The 27,908-nt window shown below is 35.4% G+C and overlaps 4 protein-coding genes across 7 annotated transcripts in view; 2 read left to right on the top strand and 2 right to left on the bottom strand.

The window, feature by feature from the left end:
- Positions 1-982: 982 nt before the first annotated feature.
- On the bottom strand, positions 983-10,926 carry LOC123678033 (mRNA (2'-O-methyladenosine-N(6)-)-methyltransferase). The gene is made up of 6 exons (XM_045614803.1): positions 10,042-10,926; positions 8,662-8,981; positions 8,030-8,314; positions 7,117-7,406; positions 4,715-4,984; positions 983-1,981 (listed from the first exon to the last, which is right to left on the bottom strand). The coding sequence occupies exons 1-6, from the start codon at positions 10,679-10,681 to the stop codon at positions 1,768-1,770; spliced, it is 2,019 nt and encodes a 672-aa protein (XP_045470759.1). The 5' UTR covers positions 10,682-10,926; the 3' UTR covers positions 983-1,767.
- A 263-nt stretch (positions 10,927-11,189) lies between these two features.
- On the top strand, positions 11,190-14,158 carry LOC123679210 (elongator complex protein 3). The gene is made up of 9 exons (XM_045616651.1): positions 11,190-11,325; positions 11,385-11,629; positions 11,683-12,160; positions 12,218-12,387; positions 12,450-12,667; positions 12,728-12,958; positions 13,020-13,259; positions 13,698-13,884; positions 13,973-14,158. Exons 1-9 carry the CDS (start codon positions 11,307-11,309, stop codon positions 14,078-14,080), a joined length of 1,896 nt encoding a protein of 631 aa, XP_045472607.1. The 5' UTR covers positions 11,190-11,306; the 3' UTR covers positions 14,081-14,158.
- Positions 14,159-14,893: 735 nt separating this feature from the next.
- LOC123679212 (cAMP-dependent protein kinase catalytic subunit alpha-like) overlaps positions 14,894-27,908 on the bottom strand; it is a 49,566-nt gene continuing 36,551 nt past the window's right edge. The window contains exons 1-7 of one of the 4 annotated variants that reach the window (XM_045616658.1): positions 20,064-20,411; positions 18,268-18,369; positions 18,063-18,215; positions 17,585-17,814; positions 17,367-17,532; positions 16,605-16,876; positions 14,894-15,303 (exon numbers count right to left, since the gene is read on the bottom strand). In XM_045616658.1, the coding sequence (XP_045472614.1) occupies positions 15,090-15,303; positions 16,605-16,876; positions 17,367-17,532; positions 17,585-17,814; positions 18,063-18,215; positions 18,268-18,351 (1,119 nt within the window). In that variant the 5' untranslated portion in view covers positions 18,352-18,369; positions 20,064-20,411 and the 3' untranslated portion in view covers positions 14,894-15,089. Of the gene's footprint in view, positions 15,304-16,560; positions 16,877-17,366; positions 17,533-17,584; positions 17,815-18,062; positions 18,216-18,267; positions 18,451-20,063; positions 20,412-27,908 lie in introns of those variants that run through there. The other 3 variants (XM_045616657.1, XM_045616656.1, XM_045616659.1) reach the window with 3 other exon arrangements.
- LOC123677837 (alpha-soluble NSF attachment protein-like) lies at positions 22,808-23,683 on the top strand. Its single transcript, XM_045614565.1, has one exon. The coding sequence runs from the start codon at positions 22,808-22,810 to the stop codon at positions 23,681-23,683; it is 876 nt and encodes a 291-aa protein (XP_045470521.1).

Raw genomic sequence — 27,908 nt, 5'->3', positions numbered from 1 at the left:
CTTTATCATGAAATATTCTGATATGTTTTCAAAAAAATATTAATTCTTTCCTAATGTTTTCATCCACGAAATTTTTAATATAATATTATTTTGACGGGATTAATAAATGATTACAGTTACCTATATTTAATAATCCCGTCAAGAAAGGGAGTTTAACAAAATTCCGTTTCATTACTTACTCTAGAATACCAATTGAATATGATTCATTGATATTCCTTTCATAAAGTTATTTTTAATTTTAAACTCTTGCTCCTCCAACTAAAAAGAAAAATAACATTTAAGTCCCAATTTTAATAAAAACCTATATTATTCACAAGAAAAAAAAGGACACTATTAATACATTTTCGATTGTACGAAAAAATTTGAACACATGATCCTTTTTTTCCTAATGAATGATTATAAAATTCCCATAGAAATTCAATTATTGAATCCATTCAACACCAAAACTGAAGTACATATCCTCTACAGAAAATGAAAACATCAGAAGATATTGAAATTATTACTAGCTATACCAAAATAAAGCTTGAATCGCTTAAAAATATTGTACTACGCAATTTATATTTTACATAAGTTATACTTATGTGAACTCTAGCGGGTCTGGTTACCACATAAGAAAAGTCGTAAGGTATTATTATGTATATGGAAAAATGGAATGAATTATTATTACATCAGGCATAGCCTTCTAAAACTAGTTTTAGAATGGATGTTTTCCACTATGGTCATCCCAAATTGAAAATGTATCAATTTTCAAGAGAGACCATTCAAATTAAATGATACTTTAATTTACTTTTGGCATCACTTGACGATTGGATGATTTGGTTGGATTTTTATTAACTCTATTCTGAATTCTGATTAATAATTATTTCGATGAAAGTCTTGAAATTGAGGACCCCTCAATTTCATGAAAAAGTGTATTTCAAATTTGTAATCACTAGTGTTTTTGTTGATTTAATTCATTAAGAAACTCATAAATTCTTCGACAATTATATTTTTCAATGAATCACTTCACTTTAAACAAATTATTAGTGAAAAAACTCAATTTCCAGTAAAGGATAAAAACAAAAAATTACATGTGTATATGATATAAATAAGGAAAATCAATATTCATCTTCTAATTCTAATTTTCAAAAATTGTTTTTGAGAATTGCACTATGAATGAAATATTTAAAATGATGATTAAAATTTTTCTACAATGAAAAAAAAAATAAAATATAATTTCTCAGAAATATGAAAAACTATTCCTAATGAACATATTCATCTATATTTCTCTATTTTACATGTATACAAATATAATAGTCAATAAGCCATAGTATGTGTGTACAAAAATTTCAATGAAAAAAATTGAAACAATAAAAAAAATTAAAAGAAAACCCGAATATTATACGAAAATTATTCTGTTCTAGATAGCTGCAAACATTTCTAAGAAGATATACAACATACATACTAGGCGATCGATATATAAATATATATATAATCCTCCAAATCATAACATGATATGAATTCAAATTCAAACAACGAATAAACAATATATGTATTCCAGCGAATATCACCAACATGCTTTCGAACCATAAAACCGATCCTCAGAAATTCGAATTTCAATACCAAATTTATTTATCTAATGTAAAATTTTTTTCTTACTATTTAAGAATCTCTTTTTACAAAAACCAAACTTAATAATGAAATGTATAAATAAAATATTTATAAAAAATATAAATGCCACTCTTGATAAACTATACAAAAATTTGGAAATTTTACAGGAGAGATTACTCAATGTACCACAGGTTCTTTTGTGTCCGACGTACTGCCCTGTCTTGTTGGACTCAACAGCTCTTGGCGGTCTCTCTCTCTTTCCCTACCAGGCCTGAACGCTTCAAGCAGAGCCTGAACCTTTTCATCTGTCGGCTCCCATCTTTGATTACCAGCCGTGTTTTGAAGCCAGATTATGACAGTGCCATGAACTGAACGAATATTCAGTTCGGACCTGCACACATAAAGTTAGTTACGTCAATATCTCCATTCTTCAACAATATTTACCATTGTTTGACGGCAAGGTTTTCAAAGAATTTAATAATTATTTAAATCCGACAAAGGACAAGTTGTGTGTATTAGGCCAATTGAAAAGTCCCCGGTTTGATGCACAGTTATCTGTGCTAGTATTGAATCCATATGAATTTTAGTTATTACCAACCTTCACACGATACGTGTAAAAATTTGACAGCAGTCCGACCATTAGTTTGTGAGATATTACGTTGTGAGTGTAGCTACTTTTGATATTTGAAAAAAAAAAGGAAAAAAGAATTACGTGTGCTGATAAAATATTGCATTTTGAAGGGAAGAAATACAGTTGAAGCAACATCTTGGCTTGATGAAGAGTTTCCGGGGTCTGCACCAGGAAAATCAACCATTATTGATTGGTATGCTAAACGTGGCGAAATGAGAAAAGAGGCTGTCACCGACGAAAAAATCAAAATAGTTCACAATATAATTTTGAATGACCGTAAAGTGAAGTTGATCGAGATATCAGACATTGTGGAGATATCATCTGAACGTGTACATCATATCATTCACGAATATTTGTACATGAGAAAGCTGTGTGCAAAATGGGTGCCGTGGGAGCACACAATCGATCAAAAGCAACAACGTGTTAAGGATTCTGAGCAGTGTTTGAAGCTGTTTGAGTGTAATAAACCTAAATTTTTGCGTCAATATGTGACAATGGATGAAACATGACACTCCAGAGTCCAATCGACAGTCAGCTGAGTGGACTACACATGATGAAGCGAATCCAAAGCGAGGAAAAACACAACAGTCAGCTGGCAAGATTATGGCATCAGTATTCTGAGATGCGCTAGGTATAATTTTCATCGAAAGGGCCAGACCGTCAACAGCGATTATTATATAGCGTTATTGGATCGTTTAAAGGATGAAATCGTTGAAAACCGGTCCCATTTGCAGAAAAAAAGGTGCTGTTTCATCAAGACAATACGTCGTGTCACAAATCAATGAAAACAATGGCAAAATTGCATGAATTGGGCTTCGAATTGCTTCTGCATCCACCGTATTTGCCAGATCTAGCCCCCAGCGTCTTTTTCCTGTTCTCAGACCTCAAAAGAATGCTGGAAAAAAATTTAGCGCCAATGAAGAAGTAATCACCGAAACTGAGGCCTATTTTGAAGCGAAAGACAAATCGTACTGCAGAAATGGTATCGAAAAGTTGGAAGATCGCTATAATCGCTGTATCGCCCTCGAAGGCAACTATGTTGAATAATAAAATCGAATTTTGCCAAAAAAATGGGCATTCCATTGCCCTGGCGTAATTATTGGATTTCTCACTGATTTTATATCATTCAACCTTGAATATCATAAAAAAACCATGAAGAACAATCTAATTTTCCAAAAAGATTGAATCTTTTAATAGCCACTTTGGAATAACTCTAATGGACTAGTTTAGTGATGTTGATAATACTATATTTGACACGATATAATTAAAATATAGAGCAAAACTGATAAATCAGTGAAAAAATTTTGAAAATCCATCAATAAATGACTGAGAAATAGATTATTTGAATTTACGTATTTTAGCGCGGAACGTCTTTGGTCTGTGACGTCACGGCTCTTGCCTGTGATCGCTACACCATAAATTACGTTTAAATACTTAGCCGCGCCAAGGCTCTAGCGCCGTTTGTAGTTGTACAGTGTAGTTTTAACTCGAGTTTGTTTTTATGTCACCATAATGGAAGAAGACTTCGTGAAAGGACAAAGTGACAATTTGCCTAAAATAGATATATTCGCAGTGATGGAGTTTTTTTCTTCAAATCCATCTTATGTCAGTGCAGAAATAAAAGGAGTTAAACTTTTCAAGTAAGTATCTACTTTTGAGTTTGCTTCATCATGGTTCAACTCATAACGATGATTTATTTAAAAAACGTTTCATAAACAGTTTGTAGTTGAGTACTGGTTGTTGAAGTCTATCAATGGCAAAACATATTTATGTGAGGAGTAAAAAGTAAAAAGAGAAAAAAGTAATTTATATGTATGTATATAGTGAGTTATTTCAGCCTACGTGTAACGAACAAAACACGACACGAACGGCACAAGTGATTGTACACCAATGAATTCGTAACCACTCTGCTAATACCAGTCGTCTAGTGTGTGACGTCACGACACTTACACGTACTATAAAATTATTCTTCCAAGCGCAACTTCAAAGTCCCATAACTTTTTCATTTCTAGAGATATTTCAATGATTCTTCCACATTTTTGTTTCATTTTACTTAAATTTATAGAATTAATCCTTAACAAAAAAATGAAAACTAGTCCATTGCTTTCTTTATACTGATTCCGTACAGCTTTATGGATGGAAGAGGCTATATATAACAATGTTCTTGAAAATAAAATGAATATTTGAAGGATTCTTTGTAAAATATCCAATCAGTCATGCTATTCGAAACATCAATCAGAGTGAATTACGTTACTTTTAGCACAGATGCAAAATACACAATGAAAAGTTACGACAAGGTTACTTAGCTGTTACGTCCTAATCGAACACCATGACACTTATAAGCGTTTTCACTCCAGATTCAAATTAGATAGATAAAAGTGCCATAGTTTGGCTTGAAACTTGTGTGTATTGCCGAAATGAGTAAATAATACACGTATTCCCACATTACAGGAGGGTATTTCAAAATCATCCATCCCATTCAGAAATAATCACCTGGTTAGAATGTGTTGAAGACCGTGTCGAAATTCATGCTCGTAGGCAGGTATCGTGACCTGTTTCTTCTTGAATTGACAATTCTCGATCCTGACCAAAGCAGATGGGGTGGGATCCCTGTAATCTGGCATAAGTACGATAAAGCTCAAAGGTTCAGAACTTTCCGACAACAGGCGTTCCATATGGGTCACCATGGCGTCCAGTAGTTCTTCGCAGAAAGGGGGGTTCACCTCGAAGGATCCCGACACTGCTTTCAACTGAAGGAAGGGCCTAGAAAAGGAAGATTTTTCAAAGTTCAGAAGACACCAGGGTTGATTTGGAATTGCCATACTGCACAAACAACTTCCTTCAATCCGTGCCTGTACTTTTTTTGATAGTTAAATTACCAAAAGAGGACAAAATCTGAATATTAATATTTTTACTAGATGGCGCTCGTGATCGTTTAAATCCACAGTGACTTTATATACTACAGTGATGACAATGCTCATCAGCGTTTTGATTGGTTGGAGCCCTCTCCATCATTAAAGGTCGAACTTTCCCCAAAGATCTCTGATTTTCACTATGCTTTGTTTCACATGCTTTGAAGCATTCTTGTTTGACTAGTTAGTGACTGTGACTGGTTTAGGGGGTTCAAACCCACCAAAATGTGAAGATGTCATCAAAAGAAACGAGTTTCACGCAGGCGCAGTCGATAATCTGAATACACCGCTTAATGGTTTGAATCTATTATTTCCTGTCGACCTTAAATGGCGGAGTTGTCGTCACTGTGGTATATACAGTCACTTAATAAACCACAGTGGCGACAAATGTGGTCTCGTTTTTGATTGGCTGAGCCTAAATATGGCGGCTTTTTGTTTACATTCTCCGTTCACCTGATTTTTGGGATTTATTCAAAATGTAAGGCCTATTTTATTGAGTCACTGTAGTATTCTTCAGTAGAATGAATTTGGTCTATACATACAATCGAATACTATCAGGACCAATAATTTAAATTTCGACAAAGTGTCAGTTTAGTTCAGTCAATGTCATTCTTAAGTTCTATGGTAAGGCCATATGGTTCGCCATTTTTAGGCTGAATTTGAACGAATTGTTGCCACTGTGTTTTATTAAGTCAATGTATTCAAATATACAGTGAGTTAATAAAACACAGTGGCGACAATTCGATCAAATTGAGCCTGAAAATGGCAACCATATGGCTTCACCATAGAACTAAAGAATAGAATTGATTGAACTGAACTGACACTGTCAAAATTAAAATTATTGGGCCTGATAGTATTTGATTGTATATATAGAACAAATTTATTCAACTGAAGAATACTACACTGACCTAATAAAATGGGCCTTTCATTTTGAATAAATCCCTAAAATCACGTAAACGAAAAGCCGCCATATTTAGGCTCAGCCAATCAAAAACGAGACCACGCATGTCGGCACTGTGGTTTATTGAGTCACTGTATTTAAATCGAATTTGAACAGTGTTGTCCTATTTTACATTGTGTCAATTTGAAAAGGTACCATTTTAAGATTATTACAATAGTTCAATGCATCAGCCTGCTGAGTGTAGTGTACACTACACTCGAATAGCAACCGCACTACACTGGGTTATCCGTGCAGTTGAAAGCAGAAGGCTCTAAGCAGTGTGGAGTACACTCTGTTGTTGTCTTATTTTGGTAATATGTCTAAATAAGTTTAATTCAATTTTACAGACTTTATTTAATTCTTCACTATACTAGTTATACTTCCTTAGAGTTCAGTGTAGTTTAGTGAATAGCAGGAAATTATTTTGAATCGTTCAGTACAACGAACAGAGTGTAGTGTATCAATGGACGCGTTCAGCAGAAAGATAGGTAGCGTAAGTAGCTCCGCTACTGATAGGTATCAGTTTGGTAACGTTAGTATTTTCTGCTGGATGAGTTGCTCTTTTTCTTGACAGCAATAGGTTCTGTGGGTCCTTCCTTAAGGATACGTTATGATGACAGACAACTTTCTGTTATAATATCGATTTTTATTTCAAAGTTTGCTACGGTATTAAAACTTTTTTATTCTTCAATATATGGGAAATTTATTCAGAGTAACATTTCAGAATGTTAATAAACGTATATGTTTTAGTTCCCATTATTGCTATATTTGAAATTTGAATATCGTCCCAAAATCACTGTCACAACTGTCACTAATGTGAGTTACTCAACATGTTACCAAAAAGTAGCATAAAATAAATTCGCTACCAAAGATGGCGCCGCTCCGTACCGGAAACTGATAGAAAAACTGTTCCACAACTGTTGAGTCTGCTGAGCCACCCAATGAAAATTATCGAACAGAGTGCATATTACTCTGCGTCTGCACCAGTGTAGCTCAGTTCAAACGGACATATGATATAGTCCTTATACAAAGACTTTACTCACCCTCTACTGCCGAAATAGGCATCGCAATCCCCAAATGCCGAACAATACTGCTTGAAGTAGCAGTTCAAAGGTGAGGCGAAACACTCAAAAGTCACACCAAACATTCGGTTCAGACACTCAAACACAGTTACAGGTAGGGAAGCTTGGGTATCGTGGACGTCCAAACTCGTGTTTTTGGTGGTGGGGGACACCCCCAAGAAGGTCGCGTATCTCTTAAGCATCACCCACACTCTGGGTATGAACTGCTCAAATTTTCTATCATCGAAGCAACTGTGCCTGTATAAGTGCTCCTGAGGTGAACAAAAATCGTTTAAGTATTCTGTCAGAACAGTTTCAATGGAAATTAGCTTTTCACATATGGCAAATTTTCAAATTTGTAACATTCAAAGAGGGCCGCCAACACATGTCAGTGACGTCACTTGGAGATATAAACAATTGTGTGCCATATGCGAAACCAAATGTGTTCATTATTGACTCAACCGTTTTCTTCTGTAAAAATCATTATAATCTAAGTAATACACTTATTATTGTTTAATAGTATTCCATTGTAAAGTTTACTTCGCTTCATTACATTTTTTTAAATAGTGAAAAGTAGTATTTTGGAGGTTAGCACTCAATGTTGTTCTTAAGTTTTCAATGACCTTTGATTTTCGAAATATGTCTCACATTTGATTGTAGAAAATGCCAAAATTTAGAGCATAATACAAAAGACAACTGTATTTACTTCAAATTGACTTAGTCGTTAGTTCGGCCAACTTATATTTTGTGAAAATAAGTATCAATCATTGCAATGTTCAAGCTTTTTTTGTATATTTAATAAAATCTAATCAATAAGAATGTGGAACAGAACATATTTTCCATACTGCCAAATAGCCTATATTCATACAAATTTAACATCATATGTTCAACTCACCAGTTTCTGGAGATATATATTGTTGATCATGAGTGTGTCGTTCTGATATTTTATCTGCATCTGATCCCTGTCGGGAAAGTATTCGACAACTGGCAATCTAGGACATGGTATCGAAAACTGGATAGGATAACACCACACCTTCCTTGTGTGCGGTATCGTCATCACAGGTGGTAGTTCCATGTTGTGTTCTTTGAGGATTATGTTCGTTTTCTCTCTAACTTTTTTTGCGTATTCGCATGATAGGTTGTATATCTTCAGGCAAATACCTTCTACTGATGACCTAACCTGCAATGATGTTCATTTTATGAACGTCAATAATTATTTCATGTTTTAATTTTCAATAAACATCATCATTACCCCTCTTCCTAATAAATAAGAAATAATGCAATAAAGAGAGATTCGGAAAGTATAGCGAGTAGTTTCGAATCTAGATAGTAACAGATAAAAAAAAGTGAAGAGGAAAGGTCACCAGGAGAGGTGTAACATTTTTTCCTTACGTGACGGTTTTTTTCGAAAAATAATGTTATCCCCGTGATAATGATTTATTGGATCTAGCAAAATGTATTTAATCTATTTTAATCTCAATTCAGTAAAAACCAGATCTCCAATAATTCAATCAACAAATTTCTCACCGTTTCTGTGAGATGCGGTTGACACTGCTGCTTCAGATGTGCCAATCTGTCTTGGAAATCGTCATAGGTTGCACCCACTGTCTTTCTCAGCCACTGGAAGGTTTCATCGACGTTCCACTTAACCACTTTTCTGCTTTCAGGACCAGCGTCTCGAGATTCTATAATTTTTTTGGAGGCCTCGGCGTACCTCGACAGTTGCTTTCTGGCGTCCCCTGTGAACTTCGGCTGCACCAGCTTTATTGGGATGTCGTTTATGATCTCTTTGTACATGCTCTGCGAGATTTCAGGAAAGCAGCAACTAGGTAATAAAGGATCGAAACCTGCAAAGTTGAAAGGCCCGATCAGCTGGCTGAGCTTTTTCTAAGGGGTGAAAGTTACATACAGGATGGCTCCAAAGTTTGACGATATTTTTAAACGATCAATCTTTGTCTTGAGAATGGATGAGCGAAATATCACAATGAGCAGCAATAAAAAAATACACTTGCCTTCTTCTTTTTTTCTTTCTCTAATGAAAAACAATTCAGTAAATTGAAATGGCATGAAACACTTCATTTGAGTGATTTGTTTCGTTTTTAGATACCTTTGAAATTTCCATTCTGAATCAAACTGAACGCTGCAGATTGAATATGCGGACAAATTTCTTTACTAACCATGTAGAGGACAGGTGAAACTCTCTGGACAATAGTGCGGTAAATGCACCAAGTAAAAATGTCTAGAATATCTTAAATTCATCAGTTGTGACGAAACAGTCCATCGTCCAACCTACTTAACATATTCGAGAACATTTTTTTTTAGCATAATTGATTTGATTGAAAGAAGTCTATGCTCATAAACTTGATTAAAAACCGACCCCCTAATTTCTTATTCTTGTGAAATAACTGCTCACATCAATAAATTATTTTGTTGAATTTCAAACCAACTTGCATAATACTCGAATTCTTCTTTAAGTAAGTCTGAAAAAAGAGAAAAATATTTAAATTATATTTTTTTTCCTATTAGAGCCCATTTGATACTTTTAGAGTCACCCTGTAGAAAACCAAAGATCACACACAACCTTGATTGCTAGTTATATTAATGTTATGTCTGCTTTTCAAATATTTGTAATGTAATACTCCTTTATCACTGATTTTATCAATAGTTGTAAATGAAAATACAATCATATCTGTGATATTTTATTCACTCCCTTTTTTCTTTGTAAATGTTCTAAAATTAACTATTTATATCTTCAATTGATGGTTTTAGGTACTGAATGTTTTTTTTTCTCATTTTCTATATCAGGGTTAAATGAAAAAATGAAGAGAAATAAAAAATTGAGATTTATATCTTAACAAATCTGAATAAACAGAGACAAATAAATGAATCCATGAATGCTTGTTATACCTGTGTCTATAATTTTTCTCTCCATGAGCCATCTATTGAAAGAGTCTTTGGGGGCATCTATGGATTCTCTAGAGTGACACAATTCTTCGTAACACACTCTCAGTTTGGATAAGAGACTACAACGGTAAGCCTCTATCTCAGGATGTGAATGCATGTAACTAGAAGGGGGTCTCTCGAATATAATGATATTTGTTTGTACGTCTAAATCCCAAGGTCCAGCTAAAATGAATTTTTTTGCTGGTATATTCAACTCCTCAGACATTCTCCTCTTTGTCATAGGAATGGGAGTGGTTTGTACTGGCATAACCGGAGGTGGAGGAGCACAAATACCTAAGGGATCTGTTATTGGATCAAATTGGGGTTTCAATGAAGGCATCTCCCACAAACTTTCTCCAGTTAATCTGTTCCAAAAATAAGGTCGATTTTCTCTTTTGGACCAGAACTTCCTCCAGCCTTGCTGGACCAATTCATAGGGCATATCAAATTCAGTGTTTCCAGCATTTCCTGGGGCTCCTTGTGGAGTAGATGGTATTGGCATAGTTGTATTGTGTTGCGAGGGCGTTGAATTACCTGTAGACAAATCCACAGGAGGCCACATATTTCTATCGTCCGTAACTTTGGCTATGTTATCCTCGTTCATTTTCAATGTTTATATACAATTCTTTCAAGTGATTATTTCAAGGGGACTCACTAGAAATAAGCGACCCAAACTTTACCGATCAAAAGTTGACATGGTGCATAGCATTTTATAGTTCACAAGCAAAAAATTGAAAGGATTTTCACTCAAGTTTTCGGATTAATTCATGTTTTTAGAGGAAAAATCGAGTACACCTCCACCCAGACGCCATTAGCTGACTGATGAAAATATCAAAACATCGCGACATGAAAGCGATGCTAACGACTTACAATCCGTGGTGATTCTATGAACTATAAAATTCTTTATTTTCTTATTTTTTGATCATCATAATTTTTTATTATGCTCAAAATACTAGACTAGTGAGTTATTTCTATAATGTATTTGAAGGAATTAACAGGTTAATGAACAAGTAAAAATTAATGACAAGTCATAATTTATTTGCAATGCTTTAATTTTCTTCTGAACATCTTACGATTGATGTTTCTTGTAATCTGTGGTGGTATAGACACTAGTTTGTCTATGTTATTGACAGTTAATTCATGGTTATGTATAGTGCACTGTAAAAGCACGTATTGTATTGTATTTGAAAAATTATATTTCTGATTGGTGATTAGATTAATTTAACAAAATGGGGAGGAAAAAAGATGGTATTCTTGTTGAAAATTATATAATATATTCGATATTTCAAACTAGTTATTTGTTTTAGAATATGCTCACTTGACAACTGCAGAAAAGAAAGTTATTACAATAGCTGAAATTATTCAAGAGTTGATAAAAGGTTTGAAGGAAAAAAGGAAAATTAATTTGAATACGTTGAAAAACCAGATAGCTTCAAAATATTGCTTAAAAAGTGCACCCAAATTGGTTGACATAATTGCAGCGGTTCCACAGGGTCACCGTAAATATTTGATCCCCAAACTTATGGCCAAACCTATTAGAACAGCTAGTGGTGTTAGTTTTAATTAATATTAATCAAGGTACCTATCTAATTTATAATTTTGCAGATTGCTGTTGTAGCTGTGATGTGTAAGCCCCATCGATGTCCACATATTAATTTTACAGGTAATATTTGTGTATATTGTCCTGGAGGTCCTGATTCAGATTTTGAATACTCGACTCAAAGTTACACTGGTTATGAACCGACCTCCATGAGGGCTATTCGAGCAAGATATGATCCCTATTTACAAACAAGACATAGAGTTGACCAATTAAAACAGCTTGGACATACCGTTGATAAGGTCGAATTCATTGTTATGGGTGGAACGTTTATGAGCTTGTCCCAAAGTTACAGAGATTATTTTATAAGAAATTTGCATGATGCTTTATCTGGACATAAAAGTTCCAATGTTGCGGAAGCTGTAAAATATTCCGAAAGAGCAAAATCAAAATGTATTGGAATCACAATAGAAACAAGACCTGATTATTGTTTGGAGAGGCATCTATCAGATATGTTGAGTTATGGGTGTACCAGACTTGAAATAGGTAAGTTTTTATCAGAAATTCTTAGATTGATAAGTGATTTGGTATTATGTTTGATAGGGGTTCAATCAATTTATGAGGATGTCGCCAGAGATACAAATCGTGGTCATACAGTTAGATCTGTATGTGAGACTTTCAAACTAGCTAAAGATGCTGGATTTAAAATTGTAGCACACATGATGCCAGATCTTCCGAATGTTGGACTTGAGAGAGATTACATACAGTTTAGGGTTAGTCTAAATATTTTTATACGAAGAAAAGTTAATTGAATTGGTTGCATCTATTTTTTTAGGAATTTTTCGAAGATCCTGACTTCAGAACAGATGGTTTGAAGATATATCCCACTCTTGTCATTCGTGGTACAGGCTTGTATGAACTGTGGAAGACAGGAAGGTACAAGAGTTATCCTCCCTCTGTTTTGGTTGATCTGATCGCTTATATATTGGCACATATTCCTCCGTGGACTAGAGTTTACAGGGTTCAGAGAGACATACCAATGCCACTAGTTAGGTGAGCTAATTTTCTTCATTTCTTTTTTTTAATTATATTAATATTTTTACGATCATTTAGTTCTGGTGTGGAACATGGTAACTTAAGGGAGTTGGCCCTGAATCGCATGAAAGACTTGGGTTATAAATGTAGAGATGTTAGAACCAGAGAAGTCGGTATAGCTCAAATTCATGAAAATAAACGCCCCTTCATTGTGGAATTTATAAGGCGGGATTATTATGCGAACGGCGGAAAAGAATCCTTCCTGAGCTACGAGGACCCTTATGAAGATATTTTGATAGGATTACTCAGGTGATTTAAACTCTCAGTGTTTGTTTTTAACTCTTCTTTTAAAACGATTATTTTTTTTAAGATTGAGAAAATGTTCTGAGGCCACAACATTCAGAGAAGAGTTGAAGGGTGGATGTTCTATGGTCAGGGAACTGCACGTTTACGGTAGTGTTGTGCCGGTGCATGGTCACGATAATGATAAATTCCAACATCAGGGCTATGGTGCTCTGCTGATGGAACAGGCGGAGATAATAGCGAAGAACGAACATGACTCTAAGAAGATAGCTGTCATCTCTGGTGTTGGTACAAGGAATTATTACAGGTGGGTGAAATTTTATTCACAAATGAAGGTTTTCTAATGTATAAATATTTAAATTACTACAGAAGTCCTGTCAAAATCCTTAGTCTTGATAAATACATTTACTGACTGGCACATGTTTCTGAGTTTTTGTAATTTTGTACAATTTTTCCTTCTCTGAGCCTTACAGCTGCTTGCTTCATTTATTTGAATTTGAGGTCTAGCCGCATCTAATAGCGTATTCGACTGGCTGCACCAGTGCAAATTAATTCAAACTTTTGTAGTGCTAAATGACATAATTAGTCTAACCTAAGCTTCATGGCAGAATGTCACAATTGACATTGATCACAAAAGTAATATTTTAACTAAGAATAATCACAGATTATTCCTCATAATCTTCAATGGAGTGAATTAGCAAATTAATATGTCCAATGTTATTAATATTTATGTATTTTTTCACAGAAAGCTAGGCTACCATTTGGAAGGTCCATATATGGTAAAAAGTTTGTTAGATGGCGAGTACAAATCTGCCTTGGTATGTTATGATGGTGATGAATCCGATAATGCTCCTAACTCTGCTCCACCACCAAAGATCCTCAGTGATGCAGAATGGTTGGATCAGTACGCTCGTGAGAGAGGTTTGAGAAAGGTAAGTTCGTCATGAATTGTTAATTATGTAACATTAGAAATCACATATTTATTTCATCAGGACGATTCTTTACTCAATTTTTTTTTAGGAGCCCATTACTCAGTTGCCGCTACCAGGAAAATTCACTACTTTGAAGGATATCCCCGACCACCTCCGTGAGGACCCAAATATCAAAATTTTGAGTTGTATTGCGTAGATTAGGTGCTCTTCTATTCACATAAACCATTTTTATGTCTATCAATGTAAATAATAAATATAAATTGTTTGGATAGTTTATTATTGTATTTTTTTAAAATGGCTTTTTTTCCTTAATCCCACAGCAACGAAAGATCATATGCTACAATTTATATACCTTTAAAAAAATCAACATTTCTTGATAATCTTTATGATATGTTTTTTGATATGGATAAATTCTGTTCAATACAATTCATAATAAATTCACTCCTCTACTTTTTTAGTAATAGGCTATTTGACAGTATAAAAATATTGTTTGACTGATTAACATCCTCATAGATCAAATTTTAAAGAACACTATACGCTCATTTGAAAAAAGAATATATGGTTGAATATACACGTGACGCCGAACGAACTCCATTAGGTTGACTTAATATGACGTCAATTTGTAGTAAACACTAGTGTTATTGTATTTATGTTATGTAGATTCCGATATTCTCTAAAATAAAATATGCTAGATATTTTGAGTGTTCAATCAGATTCATTTCTCTCTAGAAGAGTCATTGAGAACAAAGAGCATTTAAAACAACATTGAATTGTACCGTAAAAAAAATATTTCAAGAAAGTAATATTTACTATGAAATAGTTTATTACTAAAAAATTTTCTTCACAAAAGAAAAACGGTTGAAAACTAACGTTTTCTTATATGACATATCCAACTGACGTCACCAACGCTATGTTGGGAGGAATTGCGTTATTGCGGCAACTATTTCAGAGAATTTGAAAAGTTTGTCAAATAGCCTATTCAAAATCTTTGAAGCAGTTTGTAAGTAGATCCCCTCAAAGAATCAGACTTTATTGTAAGACAAACATTGTGGTAACAAGTTAGTTTCGAAGAGAACAACAGAAACTATACAAGGTATTGCAACTACCAATTAAAAAAAAATCTTTGGTAATGTGTTCCACTTATGAGTTATTATAAAACGGTGCAAAATCCAAGTCTTGACACAACAACCATCAGTAAAAACCTATCAGAAAGCTTTGAACTCGTTTGGATACAGTTCTTCCGTAGCTATCTGAAGATTGGTCTCCTCTTGTTGGTCGAAATTGGAGGCATCACCTGTAGTCTTAACTATTGGTTTATAACTTGGGACAACTTTTCGTTGGTAGATGTTCATCCAGTTTATATCACGGAACCATCTGTGATTTTTTATGTCCTGTACTCCTGCCTTTAAGTTGCCAAACCTGAATGACAGGAAAGTACATTTGAAAGAATATTAAAATATTAGGATGCACAGACATCTAAGGAAAGAGGTCTTTTTAAAGGAAAATATCAAAACATAAGAAAAAAGCATTTACTAAATTATATCAATGAGGAAAAATTTAAATTGTAGTGGGATTCGAACCCTGGGTCGTTGATCGTTGCAACATCAGAATTTTTGAATGTTCTAATTTGTAACGAAAGAACCTGGGTTCGAATTCCGCCTCTACATTTTCATTCTACTCTTTTGTATTGATAATATATGTTTTTTTCAAATGTTTTCAGATATTTTCATTTTTCTGCTATAAAAGAGCAAATATTAAGAATATTTACAATTTGGAGTGTTTTTGGTTCATTATTTCCAATAATAAATTTTTCGAATTGGTCAATAAGAAACAAATTTTTTCAATTCCCCTATAATTTTCACCTTTTATGTTTTTAAATGTAAAGAATCCAGAAATCAAATAAAAAAATCCGTCATTTTCTTTCGGAATCTCTTCTATTCCGCCTGAAATTTGGTACAAAATCACTTTTTATATTGTGTTGGTCCTTCTCACTGGATCTCACGGATTCATAAATTTCAAAAACAAAAATAGAAATGAAATGTTGAAAAATTCTCCAGAAATTGACTGTACAATAATTGCGAAATTAAAAGGTGTGCTGTCAGTAAGATGTCTACTAATACTGGTGGAGCCACTCACTCTCGAAGAAGTTCAAGATAAAATTGGCGACTTTTGATCACTAAAATTTCAGATGGCGAATACATCGTTTATATTTGACATTTCTCGTGATTCTCGACTCTAGAGAAGAAAGAAAAATCAAAATCTATAATCGGTACACACACCTTACCGGTACTTCATTTGATTACCGCTCCGTTTCCTAAGTTGCTAACATCAAATTTCGCTGTCGTTTTCGTGTAAATATTAACCTCATTATAAAGGCTCTTCCTACGGACATAAATGGAAGTTTTTCGCTTTCGTTTCCATGGAAATATGTCTAATTTATACAAAAGCGCCACCAACAGAAGAAAAGGTAACTACCGGAAATGCTGAGATCGGGAAATATCTTGAACAAAATCAAATAGTGGACACACCAGTATTTGTGGACCTTTCAATTCCCAAGAAGTCAAAAAATGACGAAGTAAATGTCGCAAAAGCCTTCAAGACGCGATCGTTATCTCAGAGTAATAAACATATATCTATGTTTATTACTCTATGATCGTTACTTTCCAAGTCACTCACATTAGAATAACACAGCCCAAGAAAAACGTTCAGCGATCCCTCACCTTCTGGTCAGGTCCACCTGCAGGATGTTCTTCACCAGGTCCTTTAGTTCGCTGGAAAAATGAGGTGGAAACTTGTATTTGCAAGCGACGATCTTTTCGTAAAGCCTCATCGGGTCCATAGAATTGAATGGCGGCAGGCCGGCGTTCAGCTCGTAGATGAAGATACCGAAGGCCCACCAGTCCACGGATTTGCTGTAGCCCTTGCTGAGGATGATCTCCGGCGCTAGATACTCCGGTGTGCCGCATAACGTCCACGTCCTTCCCCTGACGATCTGTGGAAACGCCATATTTATTTTTTAAAGATAAATATTGGATTTGGCTGAACTTCAGGTTTTCTATGGCGCCAACGTAAAATTTCGATATATTTGTCATTAAGATAAAATTCCGAATTCTATGATCGATCAGAACATAGAGATGCCCTGCCTGCCTTCTACAGTTTCCTGGGAAGCCAATATTGTCTGTCTTTGATGTGAAAGGGGGAAGTACAATTCTGCATACTTTTGGTAGTAAACTATTGAGTAAATAGGCGTTCGGAAATATCCGAAGATGCCGAAACAGACTAATGATTTCGATTTCAGAAAAGAGAAGGAAAAGGCATCTCTATGATTTATTACTTTGAATTTGATTCATAGAGATATTCTGTAAACTCTGTGCTGGTGATTTATATTTCTATGGTCCATTTTAACCACCATTGTTTCAAAACTGAAATCTACGAGTCGATCAAAGTTTTGTGGATCCTATATCGAATGGTGAGATTTTTACCTTACAAAATCCTAAATCGGCTAGCTTGATGTACCCTTTATTATCCAGAAGGATATTTTCCGGCTTCAAATCCCTGTAAATGATGTCCAAGTTGTGAAGATACTCCAAACATAGAACTACTTGGGAAGCATAAAATTTCGACATCGGTTCGTCAAATCTTTTCAACCTGAAAGAGATTTTGTGAAATGAATTCTGAAAAAATCCGTAGCAGTAGATACCTTCTAAGATGGGTGAAGAGCTCGCCTCCATTCACGAATGGCATTATAAAATACAGGTAACTGTTGTCCTTGTAGAAATATTCCAGATTGACGAGAAATGGAAATTTCACCGCAGCTAAAATATTTTTTTCGTACAGGGTGTGATCCACTTGCTTCAGTTTCACTATTCGACGTTTGTCGAGAACTTTCATCGCGTAGAATTCGCCATTGCTGATATTCTTCACCAACACCTGAAATTTTCGCAATTTTTTTGATACAACTCTTCTAGAATTTGAATTTGAATTCTACTTTTTTTTTAATTCATAACGAATTTAATCGATGCCTTTAATACATACAAAAAATATTAGAATTTTTAGAAAAATCTCACACCTTGAACATCAAAAAAAAATTTTGTCACAAATTTGGGGAGTTCTGAATTCTCTTCGGAATTAACAATTTAGTAAGAAATTTTTTCGAGCTCCATCGACATTTAACTTACAACAACGCCAAAAGAACCACCGCCCAAAGTCCTCATATTTTCGAAGTCATTCAAAGAACTTAACGTATCCTTTTTCTTTCCATAGATGGCATAAAAATCGTACCTCATCTTCTCCAACAGTTCTAGATACTCATTCTCTTGATTTTTCATTTTCTAGAACAAAAAGCTTGAACTCTCACGAAAACGCACCTTTGCTTCTACTCACTTTTGCATTTTCGATCGCTTTCAAGTCTTGCTTCTCTTTTGCAGAGGCCTCATCCTCTATTACTTGTTTCTTCATTGTCATCATGTTTAGATACACCTACCTCTGTAAAATATCGTTTGAGAAATCAACTTTAATAACGTCACTTTGTAACTATCAAAGTGCGACTTGATTTTGTGCTTTTTTGATATTCTGTGTTTATTTGTGAATCCTATACTGAAATGCATCTCGGTGATTACAATCACAGATTTATTTAGCAGTGCAATAATTCTTCTATGAATATAAGGTTTTTCGAGTTCACAGTTAGGGATTCACGGCTTGGCTTGATTTTCAAGCTACTTGGCTTGAGGTTGACTTGATTTCAAGTTAAGCTCAAGTCAAGAAGTAGTTTTTCAATCTCAAGTCAAGTCAAGTATTTTTTTATCAAGTACTTGAATCATATTAAGCTACTCGATTTTTAGCAGGTTTATTGTGAAGTGTGACATCAATGAAAAATGAGAAGGAACTTTGCAAAAAAAAACTTTTATTTATTAAACTCATTGTATGAAAGAATCGAAAATATCAACTTTTTCGAAATATAAACATACATTAAATCACTATAAATCATAACAAAATGAAAAATAATTGAAAAAAAAGTTTCTTTATATTGAGAAACCTTCAAACTTTCTTTGATTTCATAATTTTCCATTCAGGATCTAAGACACATGAGGCATTTTATAGATTTGTCGCCTAACCTATTGCGGGTTTTTGTTACTGTAAGAGCAGCTCTGGAAAATTGTCTTTCAACATGAAGATGCTGACGTTGATAAAAAATCCTTGACCATTTTGGCCAAGTTTGGAAAGATATTTCTGAAACTACCAAAATCTACCAATAGATTCCATAGAAACGTGAGAAAACTACTAATAAAGTCACACTGGCGAATGCTTCAGTCTCTCGGCGCTCGAGGAATCCCCTTATTCAGTCTAAGCGCGCACGAGATTGCAGAAATATATACCGTGCCAAGCGTGCATGTCAAGCTCAAGTAATATCAACTAGCTTGATATCAAGTCAAGCAATAAATACCTAAAATCAAGTCAAGCCAAGCTCAAGTATGTAATTTTTCACGAGCTTGATTTTCAAGTCAAGTAGTTGGTTAAAATGTCAAGCTACTTGGCTTGATGAATCCCTAAAGGCAATGCTCCTTGTCACCAATCGACGAGATCCGTGGTCAATTTGAAAAAATTGCGCTTCCAGCTGCAAGACCACCAAGCTCATTCTCCAGATCTGGCACCCAGTGGTTACTGGCCTTTGTGCATACCTCAAAAGAATGCTCCAGCAGTGGCGTACCCAGACATAAGCCTTGGGGGGGGTTAAAGAAAAAAAAATTCAAACTTTCCTTCTTTTGAAGAAGTTTTCCAAAGAAGTTTGCTTACTCATAATAAGATTGTGATATATAATATTGTTACATATAATGGATATTCCTAGTGGGGGGGGAAATATCCCCCTTATTCCCCCCTTGGGTACGCCACTGTTCTCCAGGAAAAGAATTTGGTTCTAATGAAGAAGTAATTGCCGAGATTTCTAAAACAGAAACGAATCTTTCTAGAGAAAAGGTATTGAAAAATTGGCGCGTTGTACCACCCTTGAAAGTTACTATATTGACTAATTAGTAATTAAGTCGAATTTTTGAGAAAAAAAATTTGTTTTTCACAGGATTTATTGAGTGGAAGGATTGTTGATGCAAAGATGTTTCTTCAGTGATAAAAGTTCATGCAATTCGTTCTTTTGGAAGATAGGTATATATTGACAAAATACTCACATGTTTCTTGCAAATGCTGCCACTCATATCAACACATCACAACTTGCCGCGCGTTTTTGAAGAAGCTTCAACGATAAACATTACGCGTATGGTGCTCGCTTCTGAGAGGCAATTTGCTGAATAGGGCCGGAGATCAGTCGTATGGTAAATGATCAATAAGCGGACATCCTGACACCCCAATAGAAATTGTTTCAGGGCGTTTTTCACACATCGTCAATGATCGATTCAAATATAGTCGAGTGCTCCTGAATCAATGCATAGGCCTGTTTTGGACACTCCAATGTGCTATTTTCAGTAACATGGGATTTTCAGCTGCGAAGAAAGTTTTTTATGTTTCGTTTTTTCAGGCGCATCCAATAACACTTTGCGGCTTGCCAAAAAAAGTTGCACTGATGCTCTTTTTAGAGATTTACCGGGAATTTCTCGAATTGTGTTGATCAATGTTATGAACGTTCAAGGAAAAAATTTGAACCATTCTTATAGTTTTTGATTAACGTGAAGATTCAAAGAAAGATTTCTCCATGATCCAGAATTTTGGATTGATTTACGTCATCGTCTTGTTCGCTTGTTGTTATACCAGAAACGTAAGTAGAGTATTTGGCCAAAACTATTTACCGATGTCTTCATAATAATACAGCAAATTTTGTACAGAATAGGTAAATAGGCGTACAACTTTGCTTCCGCCGTTCTTTCCCGAAATTCGATGCTTTATTGTAAAAAACTGATTACACATTTATGATTCAAAGTATTGTCCGTCGCTGGCCACTACTTTCTTCCATCTTTCGGGCAGAGTACCAATCCCGCGTTGAGAAAACTGCTCATCTTTTGAAGCGATCCACGAATCGATCCATTTCTTCACTTCTTCATAAGACAGGAAGTGCTGGTCAGTCAGGGCGTGTGCTATTGATCGAAATAAGTGATAGTCTGAGGGTGCAACGTCTGGAGAATAAGGTGGGTGGGGTAGGAATTCCTATTTCAACGTTTCCAAGTATGTCTTGACAACTTTCGCAACATTGGGTCGAGCATTGTTATGCTGTAAAATAGCTTTATCATGTCTTTCGTTGTATTGAGGCCGATTGTCTTTCAATTGCTCGGCTCAAACGCATTAACTGCGTTCGATAACGATCGCCTGTGATTGTTTCAGTCGATTTCAAAAACTCATAATACACCACGCCGAGCTAGTCATACCAAATACTGACCTTGGAACCGTGAATATTCGGTTTGGCCGTCGACGTGGAAACATAGCCGGCGTATCCCCATGATTTTATGCGTTTGGGATTATCGTAATGAACCTTTTTTCGTCTCTAGACACAGTACGATGCAGAAATCCCCTCCGTCTTTGCCTTACAAGCAGCTGTTCATAAGCAAACAAACGCCGTTCAAGATCTCTCGGCTTCAACTCGTACGGCACCTAATTTCCTTGTTTCTGAATGATTCCCATGACTTTCAGGCGTTTTGAAATGGTTTGTTGCGTCACTCCCAATGATCCTGCCAATTCTTGTTGCGTTTGACACGAGTCTTGATCAAGTAATGCCTCCAATTCTGCATCTTCGAAAACCTCTCTTCCACAGACGTCAAAATCACCGTTCTTGAAGCGTTTAAACCATTCTCGGACGTTCTTTCACTAATAGCGGCCTCACTATAGGTATTTGAGAGCATTCGAAGAGCCTCAGCCGCAGATTTCTTCATTTTATAGCAGAAAATTAAAACTTCCCGCAAATGACGAGAATTTGGCTCGTAAGCTGACATGTTTAATCGAGATTAACTTGATGCAGACACAAATCAACTAATATTTCGATGTCGTTATGTTTACAAATACCTGAGCTTATTGTATCTGTATGACATCTTCGATCTATTTATTTCGATTACTTACCGCTACAGGCATCTATTGCAAAACGGCGGAAGCAAACAAGTTAACAAGTTGCCTTATTCAGGCACCATTTTTGTGCAAATCCCAAGAGTTTTAGACGAAAAGTACCCAAAATAATTTCCAAATCGATTTGAAACTTTCACAAATTGCTTCATCAGCCAACTTAATACTCAAAGCTAAAGGTGGAAGTAATATTTCTTTTTCTTAACCAAAGCTTAGTTGATTACGTTTGGTTTTCCTTTAATCATAATATCTCTTATAAAGGCCAATTTTTGTTAATCCAGTGTTCATTTTAAGCTATGCTGCCCTAAAGACAAACATATTGTCTTTGCAGTCCAAGGAGGAAGTTTACCAGTTTTAAAGCAATACAAATTGCCTTTTAATGTTCAGCGTATTTTTTTTCAATTTGAACTAGTGGTATTTTTTCATATTCCTCCTTCATGGCAGCAGAATGACCAAAACATAGTTGTACCATGTTACTTACCGTTATGTTGAAAAACATATTCTGCTGAATATTGCACTATGAACATCAAGAATTATTGACCAAGACAATATTGGAGTGGCAGTTACGCTCCTTCTACAAACAATTGTCTTTTTGATAGTTAATAGCCTATTTTACATTCAACAGACTTTTCAACATTTTTAATCAGCTTCAATAGGTCACATGTGAAGAATGATTTAAAATTTTTGCAGGTTAGGTTAGCACAGAACATTTAACACTACAACAAGTTATTTTTTTGGACGATTGCGTTCAAAACGATGTATTTTCATTTGAGATATCCCATCTCTACTGCTAATGTCAGGTCAGAATGACAGCCCAACATAAAACCTTCAATTTGTATCTAGAGATACCATTAAATCTCTCAAGAAAAAAATGGTTAGTCTGGAGACCAAGGCGTCTCAGCTGATAGCAGAAGCAGAAAAGAAACTAACCCCATTTAGTATCTTCAACATCTTCTTCAACAAGTCTGGTAAGTACGAACAAGCTGGCGAATGCTACCAGAGGGCTGCGAATCTATTGAAAGGCTCCAAGAACTGGCCTAAGGCTGCTGCCTGCTTTGCAAGATGCGCAGAGATCCACCAGGAGATCAACAATCAGTACGACGCCGCTTTGAACTTCTCTCAAGCTGCCAGTTGTTATAAGAAGTGCGATTCTCGAACTGCAATAGCTTGCTTGGAGAAGGCTATCGAGGTTCTTACCGACATAGGAAGGTTCTCCATGGCAGCGAAGCACCACCAGACCATAGCAGAAATATACGAGCTCCAGCTCTTAGATGTCAAAAACGCAGTGTGCCACTTTGAGCAGGCCAGTGAGTACTTCAGGATGGAGGACAACAATGTTTCCGCAGAAGCGTGCTTGCTGAAGGTGGCCCATTACAGCGCCATCTTCGAGGACTACCAGAAGGCCATCGAGATCTACCAGCAGGTAGCTTTGGTGCATATCGGAGCAACCTTGCTGAGGTACAACGTGCAGGTCTACCTGTTCAAGGCTGCACTTTGCCACCTTTGTGCAGATCTTCTTAGCGGGAAACACGTGATCCGGAAGTATGTGGAGCTGTTTCCGATGTTTGAAGACACGGTGGAGGGCAGATTTTTGGCGGAGATTGTGGACAGGATCGATGAGGATGATCTAAATGGTTTCTTGGTCGTCAGGTTGGATTTTACGTCGAAGTTTAGGTGTGACGAGCTGATTGTAACTTTGCTTGTGCGAATTGAGAAGATTCTTTGTAATGGTGTCGATCTGTTGTGAGGACCTTTGTTCGATTAAATGCGTATAGAGGAAAATTGTGTTTGGATTTTTGATTAAGTTGTAGTCGGATCTTGCCGGAAATTTTTAGGTATTTTGCAATTTTGTATGAAAAATTTCCTGGTTGTGTTATTTCTCGAAGAGGTGATCACAATTGGCCACCGAGATTTTGTGATTTAACACATTTAGATTTTTTTCTTTTGGGCCACATGAATGATAAGGCCTTCAAAGTCTAAGGCATTGGATTCAGAGCTAGAAGCAATTCTTGAAATTATCGAGGAACCAAATGTGCAGGATGAAGAGCTTCTAAAACAATAAAAAGTTCAATGGAAAGCATAATATCGGTAACAATTTAATTATTATTCCGATTTTTCTTCTTCGAATGAATTCGACCTTTTTATTGAAATATACTAAATTTCAAACATTATTCCGGCATCTTCTGACCATTCCCTTTGTCCTTGAATTCTTCATTTGTGGCTTAAATCATTTCGTTCCAGCTGAAAATTCAAGAATTTGGGGATCAGGAAGAACATTCTTAATCATAATTGAAGATCCCTTTTAATTATGATTGAAAAAATCTTAACCCTGGAGAAATCTATGACAGATTGCCTTAATGTTTGAATTTCATCATTTGTTCACGCATTTCATTAACAGAAACATGACTTGAAAATATTGCTCCTCACAAATTTTTTCATAGTCCAGCGTACAGAGCAAAAAAGTGGGGTCTGCTGGAAAAAATTCCAAAAAGTTTTTTGGGGTGACTGATAAGTTGTCCAACACGAGGACCTCGTGCTAACTTGAGGAGGGCCGAAGAACCCCAACATTTTCGAGCTTCCATCGGTTTTTTGCTCATAAATTCCAAACTAAGTAGTTTTAGACCAAAACGTTCATTTCTAAAGTTGTAGAGAATTAAATTTGCGACAATTTTATGATTATAAACTTTTTGCCATGGTTGTGCTCAACATCGCTAAGGGGTTGAAATTGAGGGATAAAAAAAGCGGAAAAGTTGTTCCCCTCAAATCATAAATCCGAGCGATTTTTCACATTTTCATTTAGAAGTCGGAAAATCGAGGTCTTAAGTTTTCGTTGGACCACCCTGTATATCTACTGGACTACCAGGCATCTCCTTGAACTCGAAGCTTTATCACTGTGAACTTGCGGATTATTCAAATATCCCTGATTAGCATCGATTAATCTTGCATGACGTGGATCAAACTACATATACCTGCAAATAATTATTAAGGATGCAGTGTTCAAGGATCATCTTTTATCTTATATGTGTTACAAATGAATTTGAACTTTAAATAAAAAATGTTCCAAATTGACGAAACTGGTTTTATGACCCTTCATGTCGGGACAGTTCACAGTTGTAATTTCTTTGTCCATTATTTGTCTGAATTTTTGCAATTTTCAGCCGGTGTAAGACAAGGTCGTAGCGCAGGTAGAAAAAAAAATGGGGGCTGCTTTGGGTTATCGTGAAGCATCTTCTCGGCCGGCAATAGTGAAACTGATGGAAAACTTTGAGCTGTTGGGACAATTTAGTGATGTGTTGAATCGAATTCGTGTGCGACGCTCAAGAACAACTGAGAATGATATTGTTGCTGTAGAACGTAATGTTGACGAAAACCCATTTTCGTCTATTCCTCGTCAATCTTGGGAATTAGGCATTCCATAAACGACATAACACCGTATTTTGCATAAAAACTTAGGTCTTAGGGCGATTACTTTCAGCAGAAAACTCGGCAGAATTCCATCTAATTAATCCTTGACCTCTACCAATCAAATAACTAATAAAGTAATTGAGAAGTAATGAAAACTTTTCAATTCACGTCATTTTCCAATTTTCTCTTATACCTAACTTGAAAACAGCTGAATTTATGAAGTTGCGGTTTTCACCAAATTAATTCTCCCAAAAATCCAGCCCGAAAATATGCCATTCAATTTTTTTAGCTCAAAGGGCTTACTAGTCAAATGCCCTCACTAGACAACGAATTTGAGACACCCTATACAAAGTTGCATTAATATTTGGTTTATTTAGAGGATGACGATGATGAGAACTTATGAATATGCTAGTCGCTCTAGTAAAAGATAAAAGACAGTTCTTTTGATAAATGAACCATGGACTTATTTATAAAAGACTTAAGACTAAATGAATATTTGAAAGCTGATAAGAGAGTACAAGTTTTTGCCCAGAAAAAGGCTTTTTCTGACGTAATATCCAGGCCGTTGTAGTACATGATGCAGTCAGTTGAAAAAACGCATTTGGCAAAACCTTATGCATAATTGTGATGAAATATCTGGTTTTGTGGAATCCTGAGAAATGTCACTGTGTGCGTCATCAGCTACTCTTGTGGCATAAGCTGAATGTGCCATTAAATTTTTACATGTCCCCCAACATGGTTAGATTACGTTGTCGGATTGTGATATATTTTCAAATCCACAATTTTACTATATCGTTATGAATGTATATTATATTGAATATAATACATTTATTTGAGTGATTCTCAATTAAATATGCAAATTTGAATATTTGGAATCCGATATTTCTCCTAATTGCCGAATTTATTGTAAGCAGAATATTTATTATTTTCTCTACTTGCTGAAATCCAAGTTTTGGCAACTTTTGCTCTCCTAGTGTCATCAGTTGGTTCAAGTCGTTTGGCGAGCTTGAAGTTTGTTTTCTGAATTTCTGGTATATTAATGTATTTATTTCAATATATTTTGAATTAATATGAAACGTTGATTCACTATGGAACATTGGAACATAAGAAGTGCCTTTCTTCGTGGAGAAACTCGCGAATTGATTGAAATATCGTATCACTGATATGTTTTAAATTCCGCGCGCTTCATGTCAATTGTCAAATTTGATAGTTCATGCTGAGGACAAAATTTGCTTACTGAAAATGACATATGCTCCCTCTTTCTATGTTTATCACTCTGAGAAAATATCAAAAAGAAATTGTCCAATATTTCCGAGGCGACAAAACTGACGGAGTTCAGAATTTTGGTGTTCAAATAAAATAATAAATATCAAAAAGAAATTGTCCAATATTTCCGAGGCGACAAAACTGACGGAGTTCAGAATTTTGGTGTTCAAATAAAATAATGAGCGTTCATTGAAATTCGTGGTCAAGAGTGCTGTGTAGAAATTAAAGTTGATTTTCTGTGAGTGTGAGTAGCGCTTAGCTTGTACCATATTCTTCCCAGATTCGAAATTTATGTAAACAAATATTAGTGATATGGTACAAGCTAAGCGCTTTCGGTGTTACAGAAAATCAACTCGAATTTCTCCACATCACTCTTGACCACGAATTTTAATGAACGCCCGTTACATACCAATTTTAAGCGGAGTGTGAAATTCCAAGCTGATCAAGTTATCAGAACCATATAGAACATTCAAGAAGAATATTTGAAATAAAAAATTTGGAATCCCCCTGATTACATATTAATTTGGGTTGAAATTCTGCGTATATACATAAAATAACCGTTTTAAGATTCATACAAAATTCCGCATGGATAGCTTAACTAGAACCATAGAAAGTTCAAGAGAAATAATGGAAAAGGAATATTTCCCTGATTACAAAGCCGATGGAGATGAGATTTTGCATGCGTATGAAGAATAATCATTTCAAGCTTCGTGCGCAACATTTTGAGTGCATAGCTCAACTCAATAAAACCATGAAAAATGTAAAGAGAATATTCCAAAAGAAATATCCAATATTTACGTGATTACAAATCCGATCAGGTTAAGACTATGCATATAAAGGGTGTTTTTTTTAGAGCTATAGAACTTGCAATAAAACAACGATGGATTATTCGATTGACATGAATTTAAGAATTTTATTTATCCGCATGATAATCTTGTGGCATTAAATTTTAAATATGATTTCTGGCATATGACCGCCACGGCTGGCTCGGATGTAGTCCAATCTGGACGTCCAATTTTCGATGACTTTTTCCAACATTTGTGGCCGTATATCGGCAATAACACGGCGAATGTTGTCTTCCAAATGGTCAAGGGTTTGTGGCTTATCCGCATAGACCAATGACTTTACATAGCCCCACAGAAAGTAGTTTAGCGGTGCTAAATCACAAGATCTTGGAGGCCAATTCACAAAACGTGTCTTTCAATAAATCGATTGTGGCACGAGCTGTGTGACATGTTGCGCCGTCTTGTTGAAACCACAGCTCCTGGACATCATGGTTGTTCAATTCAGGAATGAAAAAG

The sequence above is a fragment of the Harmonia axyridis genome, chromosome 4, assembly GCF_914767665.1.
Source record: "Harmonia axyridis chromosome 4, icHarAxyr1.1, whole genome shotgun sequence".
NCBI classification, from domain to species: Eukaryota; Metazoa; Arthropoda; class Insecta; order Coleoptera; family Coccinellidae; genus Harmonia; species Harmonia axyridis.
The sequence above is the reverse complement of the archived record's forward strand: the minus strand, read 5'-3'. Positions and strand labels throughout refer to the sequence as shown.